General features: G+C 42.4%; 1 protein-coding gene across 2 annotated transcripts in view; it reads left to right on the top strand.

Annotated features, from left to right (window-relative positions):
• col5a1 (procollagen, type V, alpha 1) overlaps window positions 1-13,585 on the top strand; it is a 72,120-nt gene that overhangs the window by 14,001 nt on the left and 44,534 nt on the right. For both annotated transcript variants that reach the window (XM_070851121.1, XM_070851120.1), the window contains exons 2-4: window positions 2,576-2,743; window positions 8,594-8,807; window positions 9,279-9,441. In XM_070851121.1, the coding sequence (XP_070707222.1) occupies window positions 2,576-2,743; window positions 8,594-8,807; window positions 9,279-9,441 (545 nt within the window). The remainder of the gene's footprint in view (window positions 1-2,575; window positions 2,744-8,593; window positions 8,808-9,278; window positions 9,442-13,585) is intronic.

Raw genomic sequence — 13,585 nt, 5'->3', positions numbered from 1 at the left:
TATTAGTGGCTGAGAAGCCGCAGATCCCCGTGTCTGTCTCACTGAAGGTGGTTTTGAATTTTAAAAACATTCTGCATCAAGTTTATCTGATAGATGCAACATTTATGCAAATCCTAAGCTGCAAAGCAAAAAAATGCATGGAATGTTTTCTAATAATTGTCTCTCAGCATCAGCCACTAGACCAAATATAAACAGTTTTATAAATTGTTATTGATTTTCTACAATAAACTTCAGAAAAGTCTAGTAGCGTTTATCATTATTTAATATGTTTATTCTGACGTTTTACGTGTGCGTTAAACATTTACAGTGCCAAAATGTAGATGCTGTGATTAAGCAGATGCAAAATCTTCACGCTTTCTTTGGCAGTTTCCCACTGCCAAAACATTTCTTCAGACACCAAGCTGAAACCTTTACTCAACTTTATCAGTTTACTGTAGGCATTCAGGTCCCTGAACGTCTCAGTTGCTAAGCGACCACTGTAACACGCTCTCTAAAGGCAGAGAGAGTTGTATCATCTCCCTCTTACAGACCAATAAGTGATAACGATGTAGAACACAGCTTTTGATTAATGGCAGATCAATCAGAGCATTTGCAACAGAACTACATTTCCCATCACTTTGACATTCTGACATATTTATTACGCTGCTGCAGAGAGCTCAGAGACAAGCTCATTAAATGAACCTCTGTCATCATGTTGAATGATATACATCTTCTGGCTGGTGGGTAGGTTTCTCTCTGTCTCTTCATTATGAGCTGATGACAGACAGAGCTGTCATTTTGTTTAGACCCCTCACCTGCTTAAAGGCTCTGTCAACCTGCGCTATCAGAATATGAATGTAGTTTTCTTTTTGACACAAGTGAATGCTGGCCTAGATGTTCGAACAGATGGGTGTGGTGCTGGGATTTCTATATTTCTTTCAGATGAGCTATTACAGAACTGTGTGCTTCTGCCTAATATGTCCCCCAAAGCAATGTTACTCTACGTTATTGACATGCAGAAATACAATCACAGAGTTTGGGACTTTGAGACCGAGTGGGCTGGCTTAGGAGAGAGGTGAGATGAGATGAGAACATGCGGATTAACAAATCACTGCACATCAAATTCAGCTGACTTAAATCCTGTATCTTTTCCTCACAATAGTGTACACAGAGTTGTTGTGTGCATGTTTGTGTGTAAACAGTATAAACTGTTATAAAGTGGGTTTATGTCATATTTCATTTGTTGAGTAATCGGAAACAAACCAATGTTTTTGTGATCGTGTTTTGTGTTTGTTGTCAGGCGGATGGTTTGTAAATCAAAGAACTTGTTTAGATTTTGTCTAACTCTTGGTCCTGAATACTCTCAGTGAGCTTTCTTTAGTTGTGTCGTTGTCTTGTGGATTATAAGATAATGTGAGGCAATGTGCAATCAGGCTTCAGCTGATGAGGAGGTTTTTTTACAGTCACTATACAGCTGTGCACGAACACGTGCAGCCAAAGTGCTCTTAAATGGAGACCTCTGTTTAAGAATGTCAAGTCTTCTTTTTTTGTTTTAATTGATCTGCGCCATGAGTCATGTGTAATGACATCCAGCTGGAGGTTGTTGCAGGGTAACACAGAATGTACAAACACTCTCGCTCTGCCCATTCGCCTGTCCACTTTTCCCAGCCTCCCTTTCACTCTCAGATGGATGGGGCTATTGAATTTTTTTTTTTCTTTGAAACGGTGTGTGTGGTCTTTGCAGCCTGACAGTAGGACTGCTGTACCTGTGTGTGGGTTGCCTTTGACGCTCCACCTTCACTGAACAAGACAAAAATGCATCTAGCAGAATACCACAGTGTGCTTGCTTTCCTCTTTGTTTAATTTCTTGAACTCGTGTGCCATAAAAATCCCTGTTTCCTCTGTTTAGTTTGCTTCCTCATTTTAGTGTTTGCAGTCTTCTAAAACACCCTGACAGCCCCCGTTCTCATGCGACTGTCCCTATAGACATGACCCAGTGTCCTTTTCTGTCCAGATCTTTGCTAGGACAAGGCTAATAGGGCGTCATTGTGTATCTTGTTGTGTGTGCATCTGGCTGCAGGAACAGCTGTTTGTCCTGGGTGGTTTTGGCATGCAAGGGTGCGGTCCAGGGTCAAACCCCATGTCATATTGTTCTGACCCAGTGTACTTCTGCGGTGGCCTTGGTTACAGCCCGGACGACTGGCCTGAAAGTGTGCTAATTGCATGGTTGTGGCCAAAGGGAGGCAGCTGTAGAGTTAGCATCGCAGGGAAATGAATAGCAGGATGGGTTTTGCTGCAGATGTAACCCATGATCATGGTGATCTATAAATGGGCACATCTCTGTTTAGCGCCTAAATGGATGACAGAAATCCTCTCTGAACCACAACAGTGAACTCTCCTGCTGAGTAACTAGAGTTTCTGAGTCAGCAAAAGATTGAAAATAAAGGGATTGGTCAAAAAAGTTTGTATCTATATATACTTTGTATAGACAATATGATATATGGGTTGTACATTTACAAATCTGTACTATGGAGTTTGGACAAATATTGAGACAATTTCTAACTTTTTTCTTTGTCTTCCTTCTTCCTCTCTGTAGCGGAACCAGAAGACCTCTTGAAGATTTTAGATTTTCACAGTTTACCTGACGGTGTTACGAAAACAACGGGTTTCTGCTCACATAGAAGGTCAACACAAGGACCCGATGTGGCTTACAGAGTATCCAAAGACGCCCAGCTCAGCGCCCCCACCAAACAGCTGTATCCAGGTGAGTATCTGACTGGACACGCACAGTATCTCCCTACCTCTAAGAACAACTCTCTCTCTTTTTAATTTTACTCTCCAGACATCAAACAAACTTTAATGCCATTTAAAACATCACCACAGATGTTGTGGCTTCGAAGATCTTTTACGTATCTTAGAAGCTGTCTCTGCTACAGAGTCTTGACATCTGGTCAGCTTTATGACCTTTTACCCCACGCCACAGTAAACTGGGATTTCAACATTTAGACCTAGCTGGAAAGCAATATGTGTTTGCTCCCACCCAAAGTCTGCTCCTTTTTGTCCCTCGAGGTAGCAGTTTTATTGGTTCCTGTAATTTAATTATTCAGCTCAATCTTTGGCTCATGTGATTTTGCACAGCCTATGCCCACATTTCTACAGCTTTTACTGTAAGCCTTGTTCTTGTAAAGAAATGACAGATGTCTGGACATCTGGACACTTCTGGTAATTAAATTAGTCATGTTGCTTAGTCACACACATTGAAATTTAGGGATGAATAAAGATAATGCATGCTTATTCCCCCTCTTGAAAACACACTCCAGATGCATGAGAAATCCAGCCCTGTAGTATTTGATGTTGTAGGAGGAGCTGGACGATGGAAAAGCAGTGAAAATGAGGGTGGTAAAGGGGAGGGAAGTCTGAGGTTCCACTTTTGCCTTGTTCTATTGTGCTGACGTGGCTTTGGGTTGCTGCTCTATGGTGCGCTGCAGTAGTACTTTACTCTCTCTCCTCCCTCTCTGGCAGTCTTTCCGTGCTTTTCTCTCCCTCCTTCTCTCTTTATTTTCCCTCAAGCGCCATAATTTTCCCCTCTATCATTCCTCCTAGACTGCTGCTGCCTTGTGTTTCATCTAAACTCTGTCTGGTGAGACATGCAAGGCTCCATTTTCTGTATACATTTTTTTTTTACAACACAGAAATTCAAAACCACAGTTCTGAATTATTGTGATTGGTTTCCCTGCAGCTTAAAGATATAAAAAAGCAAAAAAAAATAGCAGTGATGTGGTTTAGATGCAGAATAGAAGGAGAAATAATAACCCTTCCTGTGAGCAAAGCTCCCACAAAGCTTAGATTGGATGACAGCCCCATTCATAGTCCTCTGAGAAGTTGCACTGGCCTTAGAGGACCTTTGATCCATATCGTGGCTCTTCTTTGGAGCTTAACGTAGAGCCACAGGGCTCCTATGGCCTGCATGCCCTATCACGCTCTCCAATCAAACAAATACTGTTCACTTTGAAGCTCTATGGCAGCAGAACCCATAGTCTCTATTTAGATACACATGCTTTAATTACATGCATGCTACTGTGGATCATCCAAAATAACAGTCCACATAAAACAAACCAGCTTAGAGGAGTTCATAACAGGCACCACACAGTCTTTAAGGTGCAAACAGAACTAACTAACTGTCTGTGGCTTAAAATCTAGCAGAAGTGTCTGTAATGTGGTGCCCTGTTGCCTTGACTTTAAGAGAATGTACAGCTAATTTGTTCCAGAAAGCAGCTAAAGTTGTGAGATCATTTTATCCATCTCTTTTTTCCCTTTAACTAAGTTTGTTACTGAGTTATGACTTTGGCCCAAAGCCTGGAGGTACATTTTTTCTAAATAATCAACACAGTTTTCTGCTTTCCAAAAGTAGAACAGTGTCACACATAAAAAAAACAAAAACAAAGGTATGCCGACGTGCCTGTTTTGTTATGACTATAATGTCGGTAATAAATGCGACAGTAGCTCTGAATGAGAGCACACTGGCCCGTGACCCCATAGCCACAGACAGTCTGTGATGATGTGTTGGAAAAGAGCAAGTGCAGACATGCAATCATTAGGCAAACATGTGGAAGGGATGATTCATTTGAAACTACAGAGGCACTGAAAACAGAAGAGTCCTTTCTTACCTTTATTATCTGAGTATGAAGTGAAGAAACAGGGTAATGAAGCCGTCAGCCCTCTTTGACTTTTATACCACACTTCCCATGTCTTAATAGTCTGTCCTTGTCTAGTAACTCTTTAGGTGTCAAGATAAACACATGAGGAAAAGCGTGTATGACTACATATATAAACAAATTAAAATTACCCTGAATCTCTGTTTTAACAATTTGGGAAGTTTGTGCAGTTGGACACCAGCCAGCATTAAGCTACGATCCCAAGCTTTAAAAGCAGTAATGGTGCTGCTGTAGCTAAGATGGCTCAGGAGGGACATACTCTAATAGCGTCTTAAAGCCATGGGCAATTTTGACTGTTAAGCCTGTCCAACATGTATAGCATCATTTCATTTTGCCAGTACTTATGGCCTCTTAGTAATCAATTAAGAGATTTATATATGCACAGCCCCGAAAAATTCAGTAAAATGAAATAGGTGTAATAAGAGATCCATTTCTAATGAAGGATCATTAACAATGATAATATATATCATAATTACATTATAGCTGTTTCATATTACTACCTGTAGTTTGATCCTAATATCCCAGTTACATCAATGAAAAGATTAGAGTCTGCACTTCTGAGTGCCGTCCTCTCATTTCTTTAGGCTTATTGCCTTTGAATCATATCCTTGGCCTCCAGCAATGCGAGGCGAGAGCATTACCCGACACAGAACTAATCAGAGGTGGATCATAGAGAATAAACTGCTCATCTAATTATTAGTTTTTGTACAGAATCTAAGTGAGCTGTTCCCAATCCTAAAGGCACGTAATTACATGTAGCCTTATCTCTCTACTGTAGGTGTCTTAAATTCCTGAGTGTGGTCATGTGATATTTGGACATTGTACTGACACTCCTGAGCCCCACCCCACCTATCCTGAGCCACACCTTTCCATTAGACCCCTGTGCATCCAAGGTCACTTACCTGCATGCATGACACACACATCCATCTTCTTCTCTTTCCCTGTGTGTATTTCTTTGTCCAGGCTTCTCCCTTTTTTTGCACACCAACCAGACAGGTACACTTGTTGTCTCTGCAGCAATGTGCAATACCACTGGAATGCTGCTTGTCTCATAGCGAAGGAGGGATTTGAACACAGTGATGACTGAATGACCAATTACAGGACGCAAGACTTTCTACCTCATTTACCTGCTTGTATGCACGTGACAGATGGTAGAGAGGATCGGTCAAAGTGCTGCCTGGCATAACTCCTGCCCCTCCCTGACTTTTTAGGCATTCTTAGAGATTCTCAAAGAATAATTGAGGTGTATATGTCAAATGCCACCACTGTGAAATTGGAGATGGTGGCAAACCACTCACTTTGTCTTTTTTAACTTGTAAACACCTGCTTTCATTAAATCTAATGATGTGGCTCTCCACCAGAATTGTCCAAGGAAAGACAAGGAAAGCTGTATCATACTTTATCAAAATAGAAGGTGAATTTACTCGGTTATTTAATCTGGAGGAAATTCCTGGGTTGTGCCTGAATGGCAGGTTGAGACGTCTGGGGTCGTCTTTGAGTTTCCCAAACACTTTTAGTGTAACACTGAAGGCGGTGCTGCCAGGGTAAACTCCCAGGACGTCTGGCACCACAGCCTTTCCATTCCCACCGTGTTCACTCACACACAAGCACACTAAATGAGGAATGAGGTATCTCTCATCTGGTCGCCTGAAGTAGCGGTTTGAGAGACACATTCCAGAGAAACCCGAGCTTTTCTGAACGACCCCCCCCTTAGCTACAAGGTCCTGAGGAGAGAGTGAGGACGAAGGGACACCATCACAAAAGAGTGCTCATTTGCTCTTTTCCCTCCTCTGATCCTTAGTTAGATGGATATTCTCTCAGGGCATCTCAGTCCTTGCAGTGATGACAGGGAGGAGAGGGAACATAAACATGAATCCACAAATGAGAAACCTTGCTGTGTAAATGCTGCTTGAATTCTCTTCAGGGACAATTTAATTCTAGTTCCAATTTCTGCCGTCCAAAAAGAGCACCTTGAATTTGAAAAGTCATTCTCATCACTTTTCTGCCCCCCCCACTCCCTCTTGTTCTGCGCCATGGTGTCCCTTTCACCCCTCAGTTGACCCTTGGCCCTCACACAAACAGCCTGTCCTGAGCCAGCGCTGAGTCATTGTCTCTGTGACAGACATGGCTCATGCAACAGGATGCAGTGACAAACTTTCCTTCATCATTTTTCTTTACTGTTTTTTTCCCCAGCTGCTTTTTTTGCGTCGTAACACTTTCATCTCATAAAAGTCTGCACTCTGAAGTCTTTTTGTATCTGTCACCAAACCTGTCCATGTGAAGTTTCTGAAGGGTTGTTTGCCTCTTCTCCTTCTGTCTAATGCTCTCTCTCCTGCTGTCTGCCTTACACCATCCTGTCCAGGCATCAGTCAATTAAAGCAATGTTTCTCATATGATGCCAAGCTGGATTCCTGAGGGAGCACACTGCCAAGGCATGTGCTCTCCGCATGATGTGATTTGATGTCTGGCATTAATGAAGGAATCATAGAAAAAGGCTGGAGGGCAAGACAGGAAGGCAGACACTCAGATGCTGACTGGGTAAAAGACAGTGTGAAAAATAAAGAATAAAGTGAATGGAGTATGGTGGCAAACTTTGGTACTGTCTGGATCTTCTTTTGTCTTTTCTTTCTTCTCTTCTCTTCTCCTTCTCCACTATCTCCTCCTAACCTCAGCTTTCCACACCGCATTCCCTCTGAGGCGTCTTTTTCTCCACAGCCTCTGATTGGCTATTCAAACCGTAGTCACTCCAGTTTAGCATTTTCCAGCCCGTTCCCTATTATTCTGAAAATGGTGGCAGAGTAAGGGGGTTTGATGGCTGCATGAGGTGCTACAAAACCACTGCAGCCACAAACCCTGCCTCTCTTTTCCGGTCGTCTGGAAATTTCTGCTCTGCACATACTGAACAGCACAGATCTGCTACTGGAATCCAAGTGGTTTGTTAAACTTAATCCAGATAGCTGGTTTCTAATAACAATGGAGGCTTCAATATAGTCAGAATGCCCCTGTCTTTTTCCAAACTAAAAGATCAGAAAGCTACATTTGCCTCAAGTGTAGTCTGACCTCTACAGTAGGGAGCAACAGTCTTCTCAGGTGGTTGGAAAGGCAGCCCTCTTCCTTGGGTCCTGAGAACACCCCTTTAAGGGAATCTGTCTGGCAGATGTGTTTCACACTCCACCAAAATGGAGGAAATAGTTGAGGCTACGCAGTCGCACCAGGCAGATGGAGGCAAACACATATTTTTTATGTCTTCTCTGCACCTTTTATGTGTACCTATGTATTATGGTATTTCCATTCACATGCTCATGTGTCTTTAACTTTTGCTCCTGTGCACTTTTTTACTGCTATCTGCTCATCTCCAACTATCTGCTGGAGCGTCTCAGTGTCTGTTGGATCAATCAGCGGTGGGAGAAGAGAGAAGGGGAGAGAAGGGGTTTGAAGGATAGTTCGACAGTCTCCCAGGATCACATGCTTTTGTCATTATTCTTCTCATCCTGTGCTGCGCTGGAAATGCTCTACTTTGCACCTCCGCCTCTAACTTTTGTTTTTTCCTCTGACCGGCCTCTGGTCTGCCAGCCATTCTTTTCAGATTAATGCTATCCTGTTACATTTTGGGCACTCCACAAATGATGTTTCCTTTCGGTGCTCAAAGCCCATCTTTCCAATTTCTTCCAATCTAAATGATCATTGTCTGTTTTTGTACTATTTCTGTCTATTAGGAGTAACAGAAGTAATAACTTTTATACTCATGACACCAAAGTCTGTCTCCTAAAATAATAATACGATTACAACATCCTGAACACAGACATAGTATTTCATTCCTCTTATGATGATGAATGGCTACTGCTACTTATGACTCCAAAACAAATCTCTCCCTCTCTCTCTGTTCTCCGTCCTGCCAGGTGATGTGTTCCCTGAGGACTTTTCCATCTTGGCCACAGTGAAGCCTAAGAAGGGCAGCCAGTCCTTCCTGTTGTCTGTGTACAATGAACAGGGCATCCAGCAGCTCGGACTGGAAGTGGGCCGATCTCCCGTGTTCCTGTACGAGGACCACACAGGCAAACCCAGCCCTGAGGACTACCCCCTCTTCAGAGGAGTCAACATTGCTGATGGAAAGTAGGTGCACTCGTCTGCTTGATGAGCACAATTGCACTGTACACTTATATATTATTGTTTATGTATCTTCCCCTCTAATTAAAGCCAAGGTGGACGTGTTAGACTTTGATGGTGGTTTAGTTTGTGTAGAGGCACCTGGCCCAGGTGTCCCCTTTGCAGCGGATTTGTTAGCGACATGCAACCATGTCAGTGTTCGTTTGTGATACTGTACATTTAATCTCTTACACTTAAAGTGGATTGCAGTGGCCAAACACAGATCATCTGCACGCATGCACAGTGCAGAACTGGAAAAAAATGGGATTCAAGAAAGAGCAAAATGAGATTCTGTTTCACTCCAGAAAACAGAAAGGGATATATTTGAATTTGAACGAGAGGCCAAACACAAAAGGGGCTCTTAGGCGCGTCAGTAGTGTGCAAGTGGGCAGCATGTAACCCAGTAAGTGTGTGAATTAACTTCACCTCCTCTTTTAGGTGGCATCGAGTGGCCATCAGTGTGCACAAGCAGACCATCACCCTCATTCTGGACTGTAAAAAGAAGACCACCCAGAAGCTCCTCCGAAGCCCCCACCCCATCGTCGATACCAAGGGAATTATAGTGTTTGGAACTAGAATACTTGATGAAGAAGTCTTTGAGGTAGGCATTATACTTTCGATACTTTTTCAGGGCATTATTCTAGTTCATTGACTTATTTCACCATTTTGGACCATTCATGTGTTTGCTAAGTGTCATTTTTACCAGATGCACGCTAGTTTTCCACTCAGCTGTGCTCATTTGGTATGCCTGTGACTGATTTATAGGTTTGACAACTGATGCAGTCTTGCATCTACCATTATATGCTATTTTCAAGGCTGTACTAAACAAGTCTGCACACCAGCCCTTATTGTGGATGATACTCAGGCCAACTTGACTTTGATTTAAAGTCCGTAAGAAACTGTGAGAAAAGAACATTAGATTCTTCATCATAACTACAGTACAGACGCATGCAGCTGTGGTGCAAACGACGGTCCTCCCCAGTCCCCAATCTGGTAGCAGCCACTTCCTCTATAGATGTTTGGACACAGCTTGTAGAGCCTCCAACATCTGAACCTCCAGCCAGCTGGGCTGTACACATGTACACATAATTGCAAATCATATTTAATTTAAGGTGCCATATATTCCACATCTTCCACACAAAAGACATAATGTTCCTTAATTTTGCTCTCTTTCCAAGTGTGTCACATCTGTTGTTGCTGTTTTAGAACTTTTGCTTCACTGTGGCCACTAAAGCAGTTATAAATCAAACTGATTTATTTCTGTTTGTGGTTTCATGTCTGTGTTCTATGTCTGAACTGGCTGCAACAGTTGTGTTTGCAGGTTTTTAACAAGTGGCAACAGGTTATCATTATTAGAATTAGGGCTTTCCTTCTTCCTTCCTCTTTTTTTTACAGCATTGTCTGTGTATCAAGGCTTTGTGGCTGGAGATGAAAGATGAATGTCAATCTGAGCAGTGACAAGAACCCTTTTGGAGTTTAAATATCCAGAGATTCCTGATGTGCATCATATTTTAAACACTTTTTTGCTTTTTTCCTTGTGTGAAAAATAGAATTAGTTAGGAAAGTGCCTAAAACAGACTCTTGTGTGGATAGTTGTGTCTCTTAGACATGAACCTTTTGAGGACACACACACACACACACACCAAAACGCACACAGAGAGGCACAAGGAATAGTGTTGTCTTTGTCCCGTCAGAGTTGTGCTTGTTTAAAGGGGGATTAGTCTGTGAGGCTGAGGCCCTCAATAATAATTAGTAACAGAGGCTGACTGATGTGACTGATGCTGAGCCAGCTGACCTTTAACCTCACTGCTGCTCAATGAGAGCAGACAAAAAGAATGAAATATGACATCACCCCCCCACCCCCCCATAGTCCCTAAAGCCATAAGGGAGATAGATATATGATGGGCTATAAAACTTAAACTAAAACCTCAGTTTTTGCCCTTATTCAAAACCATTAATCATAGCCTCACAAAACAAAGCCAGATTTCTGTATTTCAAGTCTGTGAATGAAGTAGGAAAGGTTGTTTTATATTACATGGATTATAGTCACATTTCTAGTGAAGTTGTTGACTTTCACTATCTAATGAGGCATAAATACAGATGTTTTTGGTATATGTTCATGTATTTCCTCTAAGCCTAATGGCCACTAGTAAATTCCTCCAGTTGCCAACATGATGACTGAATTTATCCGGTACAGTTGTAACTCTGCTGTAATTCTATTATTGCCCATAGCATACTCTTCATTAAACTGAAGTGATACAGGAACAGTTTCAGTCCTACCCAGCTATCAGAGCCGCGGTAACAGTCCAATGGTTACCGTGGGAACAGACAGATATTTTGTGAGAGATGTTAAAAGCCCTCCTGCTGTGTGTCTGCCAGTTGGGAGACAGGACAGGCTCCAGTGCGTGCAGAAAATGGAAAATATGCCACATAGTTTCCAAATTATGCTCGGGCCGCGCTCCTTTCCTCCTCTTACTCCCTTTTCCCCTCTGTAGTTTAGTCTGATCCTGTGTTGACTTTTGCCAGAGTCAGTTACCACCAAGAGGTGTTGAGCATGAAAACACAAAAAAACGTATTTGATTTTACCGGCAGGCCAATTAATTAGGTTGACTCAAGAGCCTGCAATTTCCAGTCAATCTCTTTAGAAAAACAGCATGTAAAAGATGAAATGACAAGAAAGAGCAAAAGCACTATTGAGCTCTCAATTTGAGAGAGCTTTTTTTGACAGCAGTGATTTGATTTCTCCAAAGATTTCTGTAAGAGTCACAGTAGATTCCCATGAATCAGAAGAAAGAATTCCATACAAAAAGAAATTATCAATGTTGAGAAGCTTTTGATTAAAAAAAACACTTTTTACTACAGAGCTGAGGTGGAGTTACCATACAGTGAATAGTGTGTTTCTTCACAGGAGCTCGAGCCATTTCTTTACATACAGCAGTCAGAAGGCAAGTAGCACTTATTGTATACTGAGGTGGTTTGTGGTTTGGTTTCTGACATGGATATTGTGGTCACAGCGAGCGCGTCTACCCCGCTATAAGTACCATAATGTTATTTTTTTTTTTTTAGTAGCTTGCACAAGAGCACTGTAGAGTGTGCCAGTAAAGACTGTGAAGGTAATTACGGTGATGATTATACAAAAAGATGGGTATTTTACCTGGCAATCAACTCTCATCTATTGTAAATGAAATAGTAATTACCCCTTCGTAATGACTGTTATGTACATGTTAAAATCAGTCATTTGGAGCCATTATCTTTAGCAAAGTCCAGCTAATGACTTTTTGTGATGGTGTTTTTTTCATGGCTGTAGGTTTATGGATGTGGAAGAGCATGCGTGTACTTTCAGTGTATTTTAGTCTGACATAGTCCATCTGCACAATGTGTTCTCTGATTTCCCCTTTCACTGTTGTCTCCCAGTGAGTGCGCCAAGAAAAGCCAAAGATAATTTAATGCCCATCCCTTGGTTCTAAGTAGCTTACAGTAGAATAAATGACTGCGATTTGAGGGAACACAAACAGGACAGATGCACCACTTGGCCTCACTCAGCGGTAATGCGCAGGGGACCTCGATCGAGTCGACGTAGCCGAGGCCGAGCTGTGCAAACACAGCAGTTCATCTGTCTAGCCTTCGTTGTTGCAGCCCAAAGCATCCTCATATAGTGTAGTTTTTGTCACTGAAAGACATAAATTTGGCATATTGGTGCAGAGTAGATCAGAAAGAGGTTTTGGTGTTGAGAAAACAAGATGTTCAAGAATGACAAAAGTGTGGAGGAGCCGGGGAAGCTGGAGCAGTAGGTTCGGGTAGGGGAGCCAAAACGTTTGGGTCAATACTCTGGAAAGAATGAGGAGCTCTCTCCCCAGTGATGTCAGTGTTGGAAAAGCAGCAATACCACATGACATCATCCAGAGGTTTCCTCAGTATCCGCTGATAGGCTGTCCCAGGCTGATGGTCTGAACACGGGTGCAGGGAGGGTGTTGGTGGCGGGGGTTTATATGTGTGGGTGTGGGTGGGGGTGGGGGGGTCATAAGCTGGGGAGGATAGGTAAGAAAGCATGATGGGTTTGAGAGAAAGAGGAGTGGAGGAGGTAAAGGCAATATGATAAGAGAAGAGAGAAGAGGAGCAGTGCGAAGGGTTGGGAGGCCTTTAATAGGGCTGGGATGAAGCATGTTGTGGGGCTCCCACGGTGCAACCAGAGCCAGGAAAAAGTAGTAAAAAAACATGCAACACATGAGCTTGATGCTCGTTAAGAGCTTTTAATATTGTGATGCCATGATGAGTTTTACACATCCTGTTTCCTCATCTTTACCTCAGGACTTTTCCTCAGTTATCCTTCCATTCACTCAGCGCTCCTTATTTACAGCTCACATGTTTCAGTCATCAGAAGTAAAGATGTATTCACCTGTAGAGGTTATCCTGATTTACAACAATGAGTATGTACTGCAGAGAAGCTGACACCACTTTCCGTATATGCAGTAGATTTTCCAAGTCTCAGAATGTGATTTAAGCCCATTTTGGCGCAGTTACTGAGGTAGTAGTAAAATTGGTTTGACTGACATTGCCAGGCCTCGACTGGGCTTCTGTTTTATTATTTGTTATTCGCTACACTCAGTATTGCTAGTAAAGCTTTTGAATCGTTGGATTCACTGTTGAACGCTTGGAACAAATGTACCTGCACAAAAGGCAGTAACAGGTCGGCCTTGGATGGCAAATGGATGGATAATGGCTTCTCTCATGGAGCCCAATCTGAG

Source organism: Pempheris klunzingeri, chromosome 19 (genome assembly GCF_042242105.1).
Source record: "Pempheris klunzingeri isolate RE-2024b chromosome 19, fPemKlu1.hap1, whole genome shotgun sequence".
In the NCBI taxonomy this organism is placed as follows: domain Eukaryota; kingdom Metazoa; phylum Chordata; class Actinopteri; order Acropomatiformes; family Pempheridae; genus Pempheris; species Pempheris klunzingeri.
The sequence above is the reverse complement of the archived record's forward strand: the minus strand, read 5'-3'. Positions and strand labels throughout refer to the sequence as shown.